The sequence below is a fragment of the Opisthocomus hoazin genome, chromosome 8, assembly GCF_030867145.1.
Source record: "Opisthocomus hoazin isolate bOpiHoa1 chromosome 8, bOpiHoa1.hap1, whole genome shotgun sequence".
NCBI classification, from domain to species: Eukaryota; Metazoa; Chordata; class Aves; order Opisthocomiformes; family Opisthocomidae; genus Opisthocomus; species Opisthocomus hoazin.
The window spans coordinates 64,392,757-64,413,007 of record NC_134421.1 but is presented as its reverse complement, the minus strand read 5'-3'; the positions used below and the strand labels follow the sequence as shown (position 1 = coordinate 64,413,007).

Below are 20,251 nucleotides of genomic sequence, written 5' to 3'. Positions count from 1 at the left end.
CATTTATAAGATCATAGCATCTAGGGACGGAAAACAACTCATACATCATCCGGTACATCTCCCCAGCAGGGCAGAGTATCCTAGTTAAAAATTACCCAAATAACAGGGCTTTAACCACATCCCAAGCCAGCCAGTCCACAGTCTAACTCATCCTGCTGTCATGATATTTTCCTTGATTTTTCTTGATACCCTGTGTTATAGCTCCAACTTCTCACTTTGAATTCTGCTCAGCAATAGCAAGGGAGTGAATCTCCCTTGCCTGAGAGCAGCTTTCCACATTTGTACAGACAATCATTTGCCCCCTGTTTATGCTTCTGCCTCATTGATGTTCTTCTGAATTGGGGAAATTTGTGTATATGAAATTTCTGTATCAGCCAACACAGCCTTAGGATTTGATTTTTGATGTTTTTTCTCACATCCAGCAATGCTACTGCACTCTTGCTACACAGCTGTAAAGCTGGATTTCTGAATAGTTATTCTAATGACAGTAACCATTGATTTTATTACTGGAACAATGTCAAATGACTATGAAAATGGCAGTATCTTAGCAGATGAGGGTAATATTTGTCCGTCCTTAGTAATGATATAAATGAATATAAATGATCTCGACAGGCAGACAACAGATTTCCCTGAGATAAAGTATTCACTCATCTAGTTGTATATTAGACTGACACTCCTCTCTCATTTCCTCCAGTAAGTAATTTAAAGGATTAACTTAATGCTGTTAGATACCCTGTCCGGAGACTTCTTGAAAGCTGAAGTTGTTGGCTCTTCAGTAAAGAAAATGTATTAAAGCCTCTGCTTTTTTTTTCTTTAAATGAATATGTTTGTGGTTCAAATAAATACCTGTCTAGACAGATGTCGAAAGTGAAATCCAATGATAATGACTTTCTTCATGATAATAATAGAGCAGATGGCAAAAAAAACCCCTGTTTATGGTGTAAGGAACACCCAGGTTCTGAATGCAAAGCCAGATCTTTTTGTTTCAGTTACCACACAGCAAAGGGTAGTAAGTCGATTGAACAAGAAGCTGTCTTACATGGAGATATTATTGGCTATGCGTGCATATGTGTGTGTGCATATGGTAAAGCAGTTAGAAATGTAGCAATGGATTTTTTTGTTTTTCTCCTCTGAAAGTGATGATCTGGTTAATGCTGGGATTTCTAAAGACCTTAAATGAAATAGATTGTTTAATTCCCATCACACGGGGCTCCTGATTCCTTTGAGATGTTTTGTACAGAATTTTAAAGGTTCAACGTTTCCCACCCTTAAAGCTGTCTGTGGCTACAGCGAGATAAGCCATGGCTCACTAAGAATTGCTGCAAAATACTGGGGATTTGTGCACTTCAGTATTCAGCATCACAGTACCTAGATGATAGCTGCCTGACAGCCATACAGGGATACAAAGCAGGATATATACCTACGAGTGTCTTTAAACCAAGAAGAGAATTAATACTTTAACCACTGTGACACAGAAGTGTATCAGCTAAGCTTCTTTCTGTATTGCAGTTGAATTCAGATAGCTCAGTTCCAAGCATGCTCCATATTAAAAGCCCCAGAGTGTGTCTTTAGATTTCCTTCCTCTTTTCTTCAGTTTTTGGACTCATGTTGCTGTCACAAGAAATGTAATTCATTCTTGAAAGCAGATTATGTCTCACTGATGCTAATCACAGTGTATACAAGTTCTTGATCTCTGCTTTTGGGATCTGTCATGGTGTATGTCTTCCACTAATAGGTGCAAGTGAAAATTCAAACTAAGTGTAGTCCAGGACTTGTGTCCATACTGATGATGTCATCACCTTGTTCAAGTAGGAATGTGGAATCCATTAGTGGGCAATAAAACTGGAACTGATTTTCAAACATTTTGCATCAAAATGCATCTGCAGCTTTAAATCCTGCAGCTGAATTCTGGTCAAAATGGTTTATTGTTCACAAACGCTTTCCATTTCACCTTTAAGACGACAATTACATTAAAAGCTGGCCGTAAGCTTCAACTGAAAATTTGTACGTTATATCATTGTATGTCTGATTAAGGAAAGTTAACTTTTGTTTACAGCTGTCTCTGATGATGGCCAAACCACTTCATTCTTGCATAGAAAAATTAATAGCTAAGAACTGAAGCAACTAAACATCACCTTTAAGGCATAAAATATTCTTATGTAACTAGTGTTTTGTTTATAGTTTTGTTTCTTTTTTAAATAGAATAAAGAAGCCATCAATCAAAAGTAAAATCATTTAAAGAGAGAACTACACAGTATTCACATTGCTCATTTGGGATAAAAAAGGGTATCATTAACTTTTAATAAAATATATTCCTTATTCTGAGTTAATAGGAAATATCTGATAGCCATAACTACTTAGCCTTAGACTTTTGACCACTACATTTTTATTTCCTGCTTAGTGATCACTGGAGAATATGACATGTCGTATTTCATCTTGGTCTTCAACAAACAACTAACTGTTCATTTATTTTATTTTTTTCTTTTGAGAAACCTAAGCAATTATTTAGTAGCAAAAATATAATCAGAAATACATTCCCCTAGAGAAATTAGTAATTTGATCTTCATCCATAACTAATGGTACAGATTGCCGTGTCCCATGTGCTAACCGTAAGTCAGGCACATGGAGTTGATTTCAGGAATAAGATATGCTGATAAGCCATTTGTTTAGTGCAACCTATAAAGAAACCCCTCAAAAGGGCTGCATTTGAAGAAAGAAATGTTTATTCCACCTGTTTTTTATAGGTTAACCAAAGTGTGTGATCTATGTCCCAAGTAGTATTGACATTCACCTGTAATTAGTCATAGACATGACACTACTGCAAACAACAATGTTACAAGGACGGTATGTTTCAATATTTACCTGTCAAAACCCAGTCTTTCTGGAATTAGGAGGAATGCAGTTTAGCTGAGAATTCTTTTTTTCCTCCAGAGCATCAATTTACTGTGTAATTTTGTGGCTAGTTTGAAGTACAGGTTCATGTTCAGTCAAACTCTTGCTTAATGAATATTGTCTAAATTTGATCTTGGATCAAAGAGAGAATGCACTGCGCATGAAACAAGAGAAATAACACTTCCCCATCCTGGAGACATTACATATAAACACATCTACTTTCACACAGGGTTAGGATCCAACTTTTGCAGACAAAAGCAAAGGCCTAAACCATTTCTAATCCGAAAAGTCCATACGAGGACTAGGTTTTATTATTATTTCCTGTTATTTCCTTGTATCAAACAGGATCTGGCAACATTCTTCTGCTATCACTTAGCATATCCTCCCTAGGGTCAATGGGGTCATCCAAGCGGTGGTTCTGCTCCTTTCCTTGAGAGAGATCCCAGAAGATATTGTTGTGTGATTACTCACCTGTTGGATCAGCTTATTCGTGTTCTTGTTGTGTCTTGTCTGCACTCTTACTTGATGTGTCCACAGAATTTTTTAATGGGTTGATTGGGAGTTGTGTGGTTGCAGTACCTACACTGCGCCCATGACAAGCAGTTTTGTGTTACCATTTCCTCCAGTACTACTGATGCAAGAGGGTCAGTTACCAGTTTGTAATGGAGACAGGAGCAGACATGAATTTCCACCTCAAAGACAGAGATAAGGCAGAGATAACAATCACATGATACATAGATCTTTCCTTCATCTCCTACATCTGTTGTGTGGATTTCTGTATAGTAGAATTCAAAAGCTAATGTGTCAGTACGAACTGCAATGCCTGGTGGATAAGTAGTGACATAAAATCTTTGCAGATGAAACACTGTAAGAGAAGAAGTTCTTCAAGCAACTTTTAAAACGTTGTCTACTAAATAAATGAAGATATGATTACCTGTGCGATACAGCTACCACAGCTAAGAGTATTAATGAAGATACAGTCATCATTAGCTTCAGTGAAGGCCACACAGCTCCTCTTGGGTTACACACCTTCTTTTGCTCAGCAACCACTGTCTAGTAAAGAAAGAGAATTCCTACCATGGCTCAGTGTATTGTCATCAGAACAAGGAGGCAGACTTGCAACTTTAAAACCTGATTTTAAGTTATGGTTATGGGAATTCTTGGACCACTCCAGCTTCAAATTTTCTAAACACTTCATTTTGCTTTAGAATTATAACATTTAGAACTTGTTACTGGTGCTAGTAGCTGCAGATCTACTTATTCATATCATGCTCCTGCGTTTACATTTCAGTCTATCAGCTAAACTTAATCAGTTCACACAATATGTCAGAAGCATTTTCTATTAGAGTGTTTAGATTTACACCCAATGACTTCACCAGAATTGCTCTGGTTCTGCAGCGGCTATGGCAAATCAAACTATGGCTCACAGACCTTACATAGCAATTCAAAATTAATTTGTAGTTCTTTTAATGGACTTCTTTATTGTACATAAAGAATTCAAACATACACACCAGCTTTTTTATTCATTTTCTTTTAAGAAAACCTGTCTTCTTCCTCTTTAGAACAGTGTAATTATAGGAATTCTACTGCAGCAAAAAAGTATCGGATTTGCTTTTGAATTTTCAAATACTCTTTACTTACAGACTTCTAGGCATGATTTTTCACTTATCTGTCAGCAGTTACTGAAGTGGAGATTTTCCTACTGAAACAAACTTAGGTTTGACAGAGATCTGTTGTATTTGCCTTATTAACAGAAAATAAGCAGTAAACCCACCTTGTTTACTCTTCAGAGACCTAGCACTGTATTACATGCAGGCTCTACTGCCCTGGGGCATTTGTGTTTGTACGCATCTAAGACTGAATCCTAATATTTGCACATCTTTGTTGTCATCCTTCTACCTAATGTTTAAAACCCTTTAGGACGAAGTCTCTCAAAACACTCCTTGAGGCAAGAGCATATGCCTATTTAATTGAAAAGATGCTGAGGCAAAGAGCTTGGCTGCCTTGCCTGAGGCCACACATTTCTCTTAACTTGAAATTCTGTTTACCTTTCCACTCCTGGCTTTGCATCTAAACGTGTTGTGTAAGGGTGGAGGCTGGCGTAAGGCTTGCGATCTTTGTAGAGCAATATGAGAAAAATAAAGTGAGGATTCTCCCTGTGAGAACATTTGCTTTTCTTAGGAAAAACAATAACCTCCTCGATGTACTGACATGGGAATTGTCCTTTTTTATTCTGTTAGGTTTTTTTCCAGTGCAGGCATCTTACCTTGTGCTCAGCAGCCATTCCCAGCTCTCTCCCATGCCGGCATCTCTTGCTGACAGCCAAAGCCTTAACGTCGAGCGGCAGCTCCAGCTCCTACTTCTGCACCTCTACTCTGTAGCCCTTCGCTCGGCAGGCAAGGGCAGGAGCCTGTGGCACCCGCATGGCCCACCCTGCTTGAGACTCAGATTTCAGACTAAAAAAGCTTTGTCCTTAGGCATAAATATGAAAATCAGCTTGTTCAGGTATTTCTGAGTCTACTGGAGTTCCACATTGTGCTTGTGAGGAGCCAAAGAGCTGTGCAATGGCTGGGGACGTGTGGGGTTAGAAATGCATGTGAGTGCATGTGACCTCACGTTGGTGGGGATTTGCCCTTATTTCTATGTGTATCTTGTTTGCATAGACCTGCTGCACCCTACCTCTTATCTAAACACAAAATAAGACCCACAGTTTCCAGCAGTTCCCTTGTCCCTTCCACCCCCCCCCAATTCCCTTTCCGCAACTGGAAAATGAAACCAGAACTTCAAAGTTGGGGAAATTGTTTTGAACTTGTCACACTAAATTTTTGGTACCACTTCAGGATACCTGAAGTCTAACTATCCAGTCTGTTGAACATCTACAATCTTATGTGCAGCCTGGGAAAATTAATAAATAACACCCTGCTGCAGCTTGGAGAGGACTTATGGAAAGAGGGAGGATTTTGCGGTTTGTATAATGTTTGCTTTCTTCATTGAATATGGTTTTAATTTTTGTACTGTGAGCTCACACTTGGATTTTTGTGTCCTTTCTGAAGAAGAACACATTAAATTAGAAGGAGTGTTAAGTTTTCCATATCAGCATCCTTCAAAGAAAAAATTCCACTTGGACTATCTCAGAATTGGAAATGTTTAAATTTTACAGACTTATAATGAGAAAGAATGAGTCTTTGAGCACTCTATTAATTTATTTTTCTTTTGAGAAAAATATAAATATTTCAATAAAAACTCACAGAATCACACCCAAAGACAAATTGAAGTTTTCAGAGTCTTCACTCACCTCAACAGGCACCAGGTCATGCTCATTTACAGCAGATCTTAATGGTCAAAAGCAGCACATTTTTATGCCCCAGTACTACAGAAAGGTGCCAATACTAATAACACCATCAAGTAGATGATAAACTCATCTGTGCTGATGTTGGTGTTTGGAGGCAAAGCATATATATTGCCTTCTGCTCCACTAACAATGTCTCAAGCACACATGCTGAGCTACTGCCAGACAGCCAGCACATCAGCATAAAATTCTGTGCAACCTGCAGTTGTGTGCAAGAAATAGAGCAAATAGCTGTGTGATTTAGCTCTTGCTCCTGTGGTTTAACTGCTGCTGGCCGGTTTCCAGCTGATTTAAAGCAAGCCCAGGTATGTGTACCTGTGACCTACTGTTGGTGAACTAACAGGTAGACATGACCTGCTCCTGATTATACAGCCTCCAGGAGTCCTTGGGCATACTCATGATTTACTTCGTCTTTTCATCGAAGTTGCATTTTTTTTCCTGTTGTAGTAGTTCATATTTTTTATTCTTCTTGAATAGATCTGTCTTCTCCCCATCCACGTATCCTGCTATTCCAATTATTAGCATTTCATTATGTTATTGTACTGCGTTCTTTTCAGTTTGCTGGCATCCAGAAATTTCTATTAAATCTGTCTCTCCAGATCTCATTATCTTTTGTTGGCTACCAAGTTTCTTAGAGTGAATTATTGTCAAGTGCATATATTAGTTTTAATTTTCCTTTCTTCGTGATTCTTATCCTGTATAAAAGAATGAGAAGTAGAAAGACTTGAAATGACTCTAATGCTCCATCCCTTTAAAAAAAAATGCAATTATTAATGACTAAAATGCATCTCACAAAATTCTGAATGATTCTATACATGAGATCTTAGCTACAAAGAACTTTATTCCTTGATCCCATACACATAATCTTTATTTTAAAAAAAATCAGTTCTTGCCATGAGTATATTTTTAAGTTGCTAATGACGTGAAAAAGAAATCAAGTTTTCTGGTACATGTTAGTTGCAATATAAGAGGCAGCTGCTTGACATTTGCAAATCCGATGTTGTTTATCATGCTACCACAGCTCTCTGTTCAAGATTTTTTTTTAAGTACTGCCCAATCCTACAAGCATTTAGTCAGATAAGTAATTTTACTGACATGTGTAGATGACCTAAGATTCCAGACTTACAGACATTTAAAATGTAATGGGGAGAAGCCACATTAGGGAAAAAAAACAATCACAGAAGCTAAATCTTTTCCTTTAAAGTAAGAAAGGATATACAACTGGAATCTTTTTATTCTGATCCACTTAGTAGCATGCTGTTTAATGACCCTAAGTGATAATGTACTTAAATAGTTAATTCAAGGGTTAATCCTCCTCTAAAACTGAGCTGGGAACAAAAGCTGAAATGACTTTTCGAAAGCAAGGGATGGGAGGAATTCTGACTCTTCTGCCGATGCTTTACAACGTGAAACTACGAAGCAACTGAGGAATCAGTGCACGGCACGTGGATTAAAACGCTTCCTAGACACAGCTAGTACTGTGCATTGCCTCAACCCTCCCTGAACTTTCTCCGTAAATCCAGCAGCCTGACAGCCCGGCTTCCCCGCTGGGTGAATCCTGCAACTCCAGGCGGGAATGGCACTTCTTGTTTTTAATTAGCAAGGGTGAAAGGTGAATTAAAACTAGCTGTTTGGCAAGTCAGAGCAAGGGGTTGAGTTCTGAAGAGCACCAAGGAGGAGGGTGCTTTCTTCTTTTTTTTTTTTTTTTTTTTCCTCCCTGCTTCTCTGAATGAATTGCCTTGCAGGAGGGACTGAAAATACTGCTTCTTCCTGAATCCACTGGCAGAGTTACTAACGAGAGCTCAAGACACGACACTGCAGAGTAACGCCTTGGAATGTCCTCGCACTTTATAAACAATTGTCCTAGGGAGGGAACATTTTTACATGACATTTGCACAGCTTAACAAATGGCTATCTGAGGCTGTGTACTGCTCTGATGAACACTGAATTTCCCATAGAGCTAACCCACAAACTGACCAAAGAGAGACATCTACCTGCACTGGGAAAATAGAAGTGGAACTTGGAGCTTTAAAAAAACCCACCAAAACAACAAACAAACAGCAGCAGTTCAGAGAAGAGCACAAGAATTTGATCTTGGGCAGGATGGCATCTGCCCAGAACCTTTTAATCCTGGCTCTATATGGCTTGTTACTAGAGTTACCGACTGGATGTCATGCAACAGATACAAGGCAGCCAAGGTTACGTCTGTCACATAAAGGTAGGTCAGTATGTCAGGTTTTTAAAGACTTTATGCTAATGCAAGTTCATTAACTTCACTGAAAGTGTTGCATTGGGGTTAAATTATGGTCCTTTGACAGAGTGAAATACTCCTGTTCAGAAATCTCGTGAGTTGTTTCCTTGTACTAAACTGCATCTATAATTAGGTTTACTGAATTCAGGAAGATTTAAGACACTTACGGTGATGATTTTAGGCTACCGAAGTATTCTTCTACCTGAAAGGATGTTAGATTTTCTTGTCATTCTGTCTTAACCTCCATACTTTAAGAAGGATATCTGGTGTCTAATAAGAGGAAAAGAAACGGAGAAGATAACCTGAAATTATTGCTGAATAAATATACCCTTATACATCAAGTAACACTTAAACAATCAAATGTCTGTTTCACTTTTAGAATTCTATCTACAAATATAGCTAAGGCAAAAAGACTGGATTCCTATGCAACCGTATGATTCATTTTCCAAACTAGCAAGTGTCATCACACTATAATTAAAATGACTAACTGCCAATATAAGTCTGCTTGCAGTTTAACTGAGTTACCCAAAGAAACAAAACTGTTATTTTTTCTGACATATGTATGTAGAGTACTTACAACTGTTTTTTGTTTTGAATTATTTAAGTTTCAGTTTACCTGAAGCCTTAACAATTGTTCCTCAGTTGCTTTAGAGTACCTCCTTGTTTGGTTCTGGATTGAATGTTATTTAAACTCTTCCCTACAATTTGGATTTAAATCTGTGTATATAAAAAACATCTCTGCACAATCATGAGATTTCAGTATTCTGCAGCAGTACATACATTTATAGATTATGTGCTTAGAAATAAATACATGACAGGCAGTTAATCCAGTAGGAATGAAAAAATGTAAGTGTGGAAGATAAACTGATGATTGGCCAATCAGCAATATTCTGATATTACCTCTTATGCAAAGATGAAAAGAAAATGGCTTTTTGCTGACATAGTTGGGAATGAACAAATGCTAATTTACTCAGGAACATTTCTGTGGTTATGAAAGTGATTACTAAACTGCATCAGTGTGAAGTGCATTAGAACACCTATTTTAAGTATGGCTAAGATTTAAGAATTAACATCAGCTACAGCTCCACGTGTAGACAGCTTTAGTCTAAACAAGGTTTAATTGTGTTTTATACAGCAAGCTAAATTACCGATTATAAAGAAAGGAGAAGCAGAGTAGGATAATTGGTCTAAATGTCTTGCTAGGAAGCTGTAAGAAAAGGGGTTTGCTTTAATAGGGCAGTGAAATACGTTTTAAAGAAAGAAAGATTTGTAATGGAAAGCTGTCTTGTAAATAAACTATTAGTTGCTCTCAATTAAATAAATTATATGTTCCCTTTTAGTACATAAACCACTACTTTTATAGTGTATAGTTTCAGAGTATAGTAGGAATGAGTGACAAATGCTCATTATATAACCCTTTCACATCTCTTATTCTTGAAAATGTGCATTTGAACATTGTTTTATTTCTAGGTATAATTACTAAGGCTATCATTATTATTGATATTTGTTTGCATGTGATGGGGTAAGAGAGATGAGAAAAGCATAGTAAATGAGACAAATAGACCCACTCTTATGTTGGTTCAGGACTCTGGGTTAGATGCAGGTTTTGGCAAGCTCCCTACTATGGTGCTGCAACTATTAACTGCTTCTGTGCTCACTTGTAGAAGTAATTGTTTTTCCGCTGGTTGGAATCAGTGTACATTTCACTGCATACTACTTCCATTTTCAGCAGGGAGCCAGTAATTTGGCCATAACACATCTGAACTCTGATATTTTCAAGGAGATTTTAAAACATCCGCTTCTCACAGAGGGCCAAACCTCCCCTGCCTGATGTCAGTTTACTCAGATCCAATGACACAGAATGATCTGTCCCAAGCAAATTCTCTACCTTGAGCACTCATGCACATCACCATCTTATATTTCACCTTGTACAACACTCTCTCGCATTTATCACACTTAAGAAAAGCGACTGATTTTACAAGCAGTGTTGTGGTCAGTGAGTGCCTGACCATGTATCCTGAGCCAAAGATTAGAAATGGCATACCTGCCTGCACCCTGGGAACAGCTATTGCAATCCTCCCAGCCAAAAGAATGTAGCGACCAAACATGAAGACAATGAGTAAATGTAATGCTGTATTCACTAATCAAATAGGAACAGCAGGAGGGCCCCTCATCTTAATTGCATTTACTCCAGAGAGAGGCTGCTGTGGGTACCAGCTAGACACGGCGTGGTTACAAGGAGGCGGTCGTGCACCCTCCGCACAAAGCTGCTCCAGCCTGTCGTGTGAGTTGCCGTGTGGTACGGATGATGAAGCCCATATGTGTGAGTTTTCAGTGTGGAATAGCTTTAAATTCAGTTTAAAATTTCTCTGCAAAGACCCTGAATCATGAAAGTAAGCAATCCTGCTCACTGCCTGCCTTTGTAACTGTGGATGCTACTGGTTAATTGGGATTCAGGCTGTGGCAAGATAGGCGAGTGCTGATTGGCAAGCTAAAAGCTTCTATGATGAGTATGATGAGGTCTATGCACAGATGTTTTGTTATGGAAAAAGTATTAAAAATTAGTCTGTTTTAAAAACTTGTTACGTTAAACACTCAAGAGAAAGTTTCCACAAATTAGAAAGAGAGACTCCTTCATTTTTATAAATTCAGAAATTCTGTCTTTTATTTTTCTTTAAAAGTGATGCTCAGTGAAAGTGTAGTGAACTGCCAGTGAATGAGAACTTTTTGCTCTCACAGCAAACCAGCTTTCACCTGCAGCACACACATGCCTCCAAACCCACTGCAACAAGATCAGTTCCTAACCCTTGTGCAGAGGGGTCACCTGATGGATAGGAATACCACAATCCCCTTGCCAATTAAGGAATATATTGTGCAACCCCCATATGACTCTATGGTCATTTACTCAGCTTCATTGGGAGTTGATGAAAGTCCTACATTCTTCAGCTACTGCTAAACCTGTCAAGTTATTGCAAAATGTAACGGTGACTTTTTGGTAAGGAAGAGGATGGTTTTTATTTGCAGTAAATTCAAAAATGAGAATTTTGTTATTCCTTTATGTGGGATTAGAATCAATCCTATAAGCACCTAATAGTAAATTTATGGTTTTAACTTCATTTTTAGTAAGCTGAACTATATTTATATCCAGGACTTGAAGGTGTTTCCTCAAACCACCAGCTTTTGTCTATCAGAAAATTTACACAGCAATTAGTACCACTTGCGATATTAGTGGTATGGTTGTGCTAAAGGTCAGTGGCTGCTGATGATCAACGAAGACCTTGCTTGGGGTAATAACGTACTCCAGTAGCTTCATGTTGATTTGTAGAGATATAAATTACTGTCACTCTCTCTGTAGTACAGAGAAATAAAGTTTCTACATTATTATGTTATAGGTTGACAACTACATTTAAAAATCTTTAGCTCATTTTACATACAGTATAGGCTCTGCCTAATGAGGTGTTAATGGAAGCCAAGCTTCAGCCCCTATGCTTTATAGGCTGCTAGTTAAATTCTTTCCCAGTATCCCACAGTTTGAGTTCTTGCAATGGGAAATATATAATTAAGGTGAAATCAGCACAGGCTGCAGGTTAAAAAGAAACTATTTACGTTACAGATTGAAATGAACTGGGTTTCCAGAGGACAGGAGGTATATATTTATATAAGCCTAACAGAGCTACACTAGAAGCTTGGAGGCCTACAGAGCCCATGAAAGATGTAATTGTATAATTCAAGCATTATGCAGGGTTTGTGGTGTATTTCTAACTTGTTTTTTTTTTCCCCTAATTTGTGAATATGGCAAAGAGCAAAGGTAACAGTATGAAAATGAGATGTTGAGCCCTTACAGTGGTTTGTACAATTTTGTTGCTGCAATGGGATCTGGTATAGTGGGTTCTGTGCAGAGATTTGCAGATCTTAAGGGATCTGTTTCCTATTTTATCCATTTACATTGCTCTTGAGTGACTCGAGGGATTTTGGAACTGCCTGATTTCAGGTTGTGTAGCTATGCACTGGACACTGTTCTTGTCTGGGAAAGGTATGGTTAAGTAGCACTTGTGCTTGCCTTATCCATCCAAATATCTGCCTGCTACCTGCTGTGGGAACTGCTTGCTACTTTCTGTAGGAGAGTCAAGAATTCTGCAGAGGTAGAAGGAGCAGAGTAAATTTAGAAGAAAATAATCTCAGTTAGAAAATTTATTCTTTAAGCATAAAAATTTCAAAGAGTAGCAGCAGACAACTAAGGAGGAGAGAGCTGAAATGTTGCAGAAGGAAAGTGATACTCTACATGTTCATATACAGATTTTAATATGTAGAATGTGTAATAAAAAACACTTAACACGTAAGAATTTAGGTTGATTGGGGCTGGCTAATCATCTTTGAGGGCTGCTGAGGTCTGTTACAGAAGAAAAAATGTTTCATTGCCATTAGCAGGAGCCAGACTTCTAGCACATCTACTTTGACTTTCTTGATAATACTAATTTAGAATTCATTGCAATTAACACTAAGACTATATCATGCTTATCCATGGCATCCTACTGTGTCAGTTCTCTAGCTAGGTGGCAGCAAAATTTACTCAGGGACTGATGACTGGAGTGAATAACAAAAATGTAGGGAATTTATAGACAGGCATTTGTGATTTCTGAAGTAGGTAAATATATTTAATGCAAATATAATATTTTCCATTAGTAATCATCTAGCCACATAAATTGTGGCTAATTAATGACTAGTCACATAGCCCATAATTGAATCCTGACTGATCCAATTTCATGCATGAAAATGCTTTCTATTTTTAACAGCTTTCACTGTAATAGAATTTGGTTTTGAATGACTGGGAAAGAGTAGTTTTCCTACCAAGGCAAATTCAAATTCAAGAAAGATGTTAATTGATGCTAGATAGAAATCACCTTAAATTCGTACCAGAATAAGGATTTAGCTTGTGGTCTATGCTTACATAAAATCCAGAGAAGTCTGTATAAACAAAGGATAGATGATTATGTGTATGTATACATACACATATATATCTATTAAATATGTGTGTATATATATAACAGATTGAAGTTTGGATTTTTCTTACAGTGAATTAGAGCAGTGTAATTCTGAGGGTTTAGGAGCTAAAGACCTGTATGATCCTGTATAATGTCTCCAGGTCTAAATCTGTTTGGGTATAAGGACTGATAACCATAATTACTGGTGTTTGGAAAAAACACGTGACAAGCAGTCTCTTCTTCTCACCCAAATTCTTGAGGCCACATGGAACTCAATTTCAGCTTAGGAAAGTCTTAGGGAGAGACACACAACTATCTCTGGGTCATCTGTGGCATAGAGAGGAGAGCTTTTTCATCCCTTCTCCCACCGGACAGACAACTGATTCTTTACCAACAATAAGGACAATCTTCAGGTTCATTATTCATATATATCACACGAGGTGGTTGGCAGAAAGTTCAAGAGTGTTTCCAAGCAATCCCAGAGAAACTTGCTCACCAAGACAGGAAATTTTTGGCAGAGGATCGATGCTACTTCCTTTCATAACTGCATTTTGTTGACAAATGCTTCTGTAAGTATTGCTGTAGCAGAAAGCTGAAATGATAAGCACCACTGCCAGGGATGTAAGAAGCAGACTGTTTGCAGCGTAACATCAACCACTTTCCTGCTTTTGCTTTAAAGAAATAAGTACCATCTGAAGGTGCAAGACCAGAATATCCTGCATGCTGGTGCTTCCATGAGCTACCTTCCTGCTTTCAAAGTGATAATGCCATCTGCTATTTTAAAGTCCTCATCAGATATTGTAGTCATCATTATTTCACTGAAAGCAAGTGTTACATTTTACTTAAATGAAAAACAAGATGAATGCTGTTTGTATGATTTACAGGATGGTGTGCAAGGGTGAGCATCTGCTTCAGGCCTTTTGAGGAACTTTCGGTCAATAAATATTCTAAAAGTGCGCAATGGGAATACTAAATATTTTTAAAACTGCCGCCCTTGTTTTCTTCGTGTAGCCAGGCAAATATGATGAAGTTATAGCATGCTAGCATGCAGCCACCATTAATTAGAACAATTTTCATTTCTTAAAGAAATTCATAGCCTGCAGGAATAAAGATAATAATCTTTGTTTTACAGAAAAAGAACCCTCTTAAAATGAGTATACTATTTTAAAAGGTTTGTGTTTGTTAATTAAAGTATGGCATTTAAATAATCAATTAAGAATTCATGATTAAACACGAAAGAAAATGTTGAAAGAGAAAAAGAATGAAAATATTGCATTATAAAAAAATTAAAATATAATTCTAAACTCTTGTACAGAAAGGATGTAAATAACTTTGAAGAAACAATATTTTGGCTTTTAAAATAGACTCCATATTTAAATTGATGAAAAATGTAAATTGTCATGGCTGAGATTCAGTTTGAGGAACTGAATGAATTTGTTTCATACATTAAAACAAATAATACCATCATGATTCTCACAGAGCATAATTTCAAAAACAAATGTTACGAACCTATTTTTTCCCTGCTTTTATCATCTCACATTGACAAATTCCTTTTTCCCTTGATCTTGGTCCTTCTGACCACCCTCAGGACTACAAATTCTTATTTTGGAAGAGAGAGTTTACCTTGTTAATAATTTCAGTTAAAGACGACATCACTGTGTTTCTCCTCTAAGCATCTTCTGTTAGTTTTCATGAAGCTACAGATGGATATATTTTCACTCATGCTGCACCCATTTGGCAAACTGTTTTATAGCAGTCTAAAGACTTCTTTATTTTCCCCTTTCAAACCAATGTAAATCAGGTATGTAACTTTATGTATTCAGTTATTTCTTGTCCTGTGATGATTTTCATGCCTATAAAAATCGCCTATGCATAAGTGTTTTGAGATTTTTTTTTCTTAAGAAACAACATTACAAACACAAGGAAGGGTTTCTTTGTTTTTTCTCAGGGTTTCTCTGTGATATTTCTTGATGCTAGACCTTTGCACATTACAATCAGGCATTTGGATACACTAACCACACTGGTCTAGGTGAATGTATCATCTTAGTAATGAATCTTGGTTTCTCTTCTAGACTACTCTCATTCTTATTTTGCCTGTAATTTGCAGGATCTCCAGAATATAATGACTTGTCAAAGGTTCCTTTTGTGGTTTCAGTGCAAGTATGTACAGGAGATCTGTAACCACAGAGATGTTAACAAGGTGATGCCTGCCAAATGTCTTGGCCCTGGCATGACACACAGATTGTGCATGTAGCCAATAGCTGTAAAACTTGGATCACTCGTAGCTGAAAAATAATTTTTGATGGAATAAAAATTAAATTTCATATTTAAATTACTTTTTATTAGTCTCAGATAACTGGTAGTTGTTTATGTCATGTCTTGCTATCCTATCTCAATATATTACTTTGTATGCTTTATTACCTCTCCTGCCCATTAGAATCTGCTCAACTCTTCTTAACAACAAGAGTCTTCCAGTTACATATAATGACCCAAGATTTGTTCTTGAATGCAGTGCAATGGTTCAGACCGAAACTTCATTTGCCTGGTGGAAGTGCCTTCCATTTACCTCATACACTTCACAGAACAAAACCAATGAAGTTTACCAGGAAACAGCAATACTCTCTGCCATGTTGTCTCTTTGTCTTCTGTGGAGAACCTTGGTGCCATAGCACTTTCTGTAACTCGCTTGCCTGTTACTGGTTGACTCCTGGCACTTAGATCTCCAGTATCACGGGACAGATTAAAAAATGAATTTTTCAAAGCTTCTGCGGGTTAAAAGGTCAGCACAAATGAAACATCTTAATATTCTAATGGCAAAGACTAATTTGTCATAGACATGCAACATCTAGCTTCTAAAACTGTATTACCTTTCTTAGTTGAATTTACTTGATGTGACCTTTCATATCAGAAACCTAGTTGTGAAGCATCTTTCCAGTTAAGGAAGGTTGTATGACATACATGATATTTTTAAGCTTTTTGTGGTCTGTGTGAGTATTAAATGCCAAAGTACAGAAGCAATAAAAGGATGAAAATTTCTTTAATGAAAAAAAACCAAAAAAATCAAACTCAACCAAAAGAAGCCTGTAAGACAAAAACAGGAGAAAGGAAAATATTATCACTGATAACTTCGCTTATACCTTTGGCCTGAGCAGAAGATGTTCATTATTTATAAGACTTTGATGACAAGCAATGTATAGTCCTCTTCAGACTGTTATTTGGCAGCAGCAGCTAAGAAAAAGAGGTTGTTTATGATCTTTGTGAAATCCTGTTGCTAACATTTCTGTTTCATCAGGTTTTAGGAAATTCATGTTCGGTGCAGCATGTGAAATTTATTCTCTGTTTCTATTTCTTTTAATCCCCCCAAATATATTTATATACTAATTTCAAAGGTTCTCAGCTGAATCCCTCTAGTATAATGATTGGCGTTTTTTTGCAAACTATTTGCAAAGTAATTCTCTAAACCAAGGAACCAGTGCTTGGAAGACAGGCGCTCAGTGAAAGACTTCACTCCTCTTAACTTCCTTAATGTATCTTTTCTCTACGTGTTCTGTGTTTATTTTTATCTAAAGGATTCCTGACTTCATACTGTGAAGCAATTGAAGCTTCTATGGGGAGTCAAACAATGGGTTTTTTACTGTTGCTAAGTTTGCTTTATAAGCTTTTTCTTACAACACATTTGTTTAATAGACCTAGTGAAATGGTGAATGCAACTGTAAATATATCTTTTATTTGTTGATGTGCAATAAACATCACAGAGATGTCAGCCTTTTCTTATTCTGATCTTCCCGACACTGGTGAAAGGAAATTGTACAAAATGAAAGAAAAGTGCCTTAAACTGATTGCAGAAAACAACAGTCCCCAAATACCTAAGGGTCAGTACCTTGTTTCTCTTTTAACAGATGGTTTCTCCCAGCAGTGTTACTAAAACTTAATAGTAGTAAAATAATAGGTTGCTTAATGTGAGGGAATTATTCCAGATAGCACTATTCACTGGGGTCATCACTGAAGGTGATTTTTCAGCCAGAAAGCTAAAGGTTAGCAAGTGTTGCTCAATTCCACGAGCTCCTGCAACCCTTTATTTATGATTAAACTAAGCGCTTTCCCGTGGGTGTGTGGTAAAAGCCAAGAGTAAAGGAAAATAAACCCATTCCTTAATTTATTAAAAATTTCAGCTCTATTGTTTGAGAATGGTGTGATGCAAAGCTAGAAAATATGTTGTCTGGGAGCCCAGAAAGATGTGTGCTGTCTTAAGAGATCTTGTTCTTATTAAGGCTGTTGCTGAAAAAATATCTTGTCTTTATGTGCCTGTGTTTGCACGCAGTCATTATTTTCTTTTCTCTGCTTATCTTAGGTATGACCATGTCCTTCTGCAAATTTTCAGGTTACACAAGCATCTGGGAGAGTCATCATTTCTAAACACACTATTGAGGTGTCAAAGTATTGAGCAGGTTGAGCATTTATTATAGCTCAGAATCAGGCTGTAAACAGTCCCAAGCTCTTTGTTGATTCCATAGTATACCTTTTTGAGTGACTGCACCTTCTGTGGGTCAATACTCAAACACTGCAATGGGTTATTTCATTTCTAAAATACTTAAATTCTTGTAAATACAGTGCTTCACATCTAGGAGATAAAATAAACAGTTACGCTAAAGAGTGGTTCTCCAACAACAGCTTTGAATGCAGCACATTGTACTTAAAAACTACTCTTAAATAAATGAAATCTTTAACACAAAGACAGAACAGAGGCCTTATTTCACTGTTACTAAGGACAGTAGCAAACCTCCCATAACCTTCTGTGACTAAAGAATTGACAGGATATTCCTTGTTCCTGACTTTAATTTCCGAAAGATGTTTAGGAAATACATTTTGTTGTTGCACTTAGCTTGGAAGTGTATTTCTGTCTCTTCTGAGTATAGAATGACATAATGGTCAGCTTAAACCAGAGGCCTAGCTTACACTCAGATAAAAGTAGGTGAGATGGATTTGGGATGAATGTTTGATGATAGGTCTAGGGTGTTACACATCCAAGGATAAAACCCTTTGGCTGAGAATGACCTCCTGCAGAGCTTACAAACTGCAGCACTGCTGCGTTGATAAAGTATAAGTGAAGATATTATTACTAAGTAGTATGTCTTTGATCTAATAATGGTCTGGAAGATGAGGATGAATGAGTAGTCACTAGAGTAATGTAAATGGCTATCATAGCTGCTGGACACAGCTGTCTTGACCACAGTAATGTTCAGGCGAGTTCTGTGTCTGCTTTGGTGCACAATATGCTGATTTTGTTTAAGCACAATATGCTGATTTAGGTTAAGTATGATATGCTGGCTTAGGTTAAGCAGCTTTCAGAGCAGTTTAAACTAAACTGATGCACTATCACACCAAAAGAGGTGGGCCTCTCATGGCTGCCTGCCAGAGCTCAGCTACTCTCTGGGCAAGCAGCAGTTCTAAGCAGTGGTTATATACAAGTTGTTTAAGTTATTTCTGCTCCACACAAGGCAGCCTTATAGACCATATCCTAAAACTTTGATCCTATAAATGTCTGATCATGTGTGTTCCTTTAATCACGCAAATGACTCCATTGATTAAAAGCTAAGTTGGGGTTTGTTTGCAAGACCAAAGTCTAAGGCACAGGTTCTTTGTGGCCATCACTGTAGCGTGATTGATTAAAAACAATAGTGACAAGTCGTTCTGTTTTGCTCATTCCTCAGGCATTACAAAGCAACATGAAATTGACGATTTCGATTTATGTGTATAATTTCACTTTCCTTTTTATTCTTTGGTTAAAACACTTATGAAGAGGCTTGAGACTTAACAACTTGCCATGCTGCTGTATTATATGGAAAACAGTATTTATAGAAAATGCTTCTCTGAAGAGCTCACAGAGCACTGTAAGATGTGTGGGTACTTGTCATTTAGAACTATGAAATAGAGGTTACAGGTGTACAAATTAACACGTAGAAAGTAGATTTTCAATCTATGAAAAAACACTGCTTCAGTTTTCCTGAATTAGTCACACATTATATCCATGACTGTAGTCCTGCTGCAACGCTGTTGGTGTGGTTTGGTTTCTGTGTTTAACTGCTCGCAACATGACGGTAAGTTTCTACAGATGTGTATTTCTGTGCAAACTCTGTCTCAGTTGTGTTGTTTTATAAGTGTTTGGTTCTTCAGTCTATAAGGCCTGCTCTTACCAGACATTGTAACTTTGATGGCCGAGATTAGCTATTAGTGCATCCACCTGAGTCCCATACTTCTGGTGGTAACTGTATTACAGTAGCATGGGGTAACACCGTGTTTCTGTTAGCATCCTGGAGTTCTGCAGCTGCTTTTACAAGGATTCTAATAATGCTGATAACTACTTAGTCACTACAGGACTGTTTACAGGCTTTTAAAATTATATCCAAATACATCAAAGGGTGGAGATAGATCTTGAGAGCTACTTGCATAATTGGATTAGAAAGCCTTCAGGCTCTCCTTAACATTGTTGATTGGACAACACTGGTTTTCAACCAACCTGTTCCTCACCTAAACACTTACTGATTTTTACCCTTGCGAAAGCCTCATATCTGCTGAAAACATAGATGGTGAACCTCAATAAAGACCTCACAACTGCTGGTAACTATTTTAGATGGTGAACTCAAGAGATCTGATGTGACGATTATAGAAGCTAGTACCCGTAAAACATGTCTGTGTGCAATTTTAAACCAAATCCTTTTGTAATTAAAATATTTACTTTGGGAAAGAAGAGTTACAGTTGTTTTCTTTCATTGAGAG

At 37.4% G+C, this 20,251-nt stretch overlaps 1 protein-coding gene across 1 annotated transcript in view; it reads left to right on the top strand.

Moving 5' to 3' along the window:
• The first annotated feature begins 8,199 nt into the window (after positions 1-8,199).
• SEMA3E (semaphorin 3E) overlaps positions 8,200-20,251 on the top strand; it is a 151,511-nt gene continuing 139,459 nt past the window's right edge. The window contains exon 1 of the mRNA XM_009943572.2: positions 8,200-8,459. Within this exon, the coding sequence (XP_009941874.2) occupies positions 8,345-8,459 (115 nt within the window). The 5' untranslated portion in view covers positions 8,200-8,344. The remainder of the gene's footprint in view (positions 8,460-20,251) is intronic.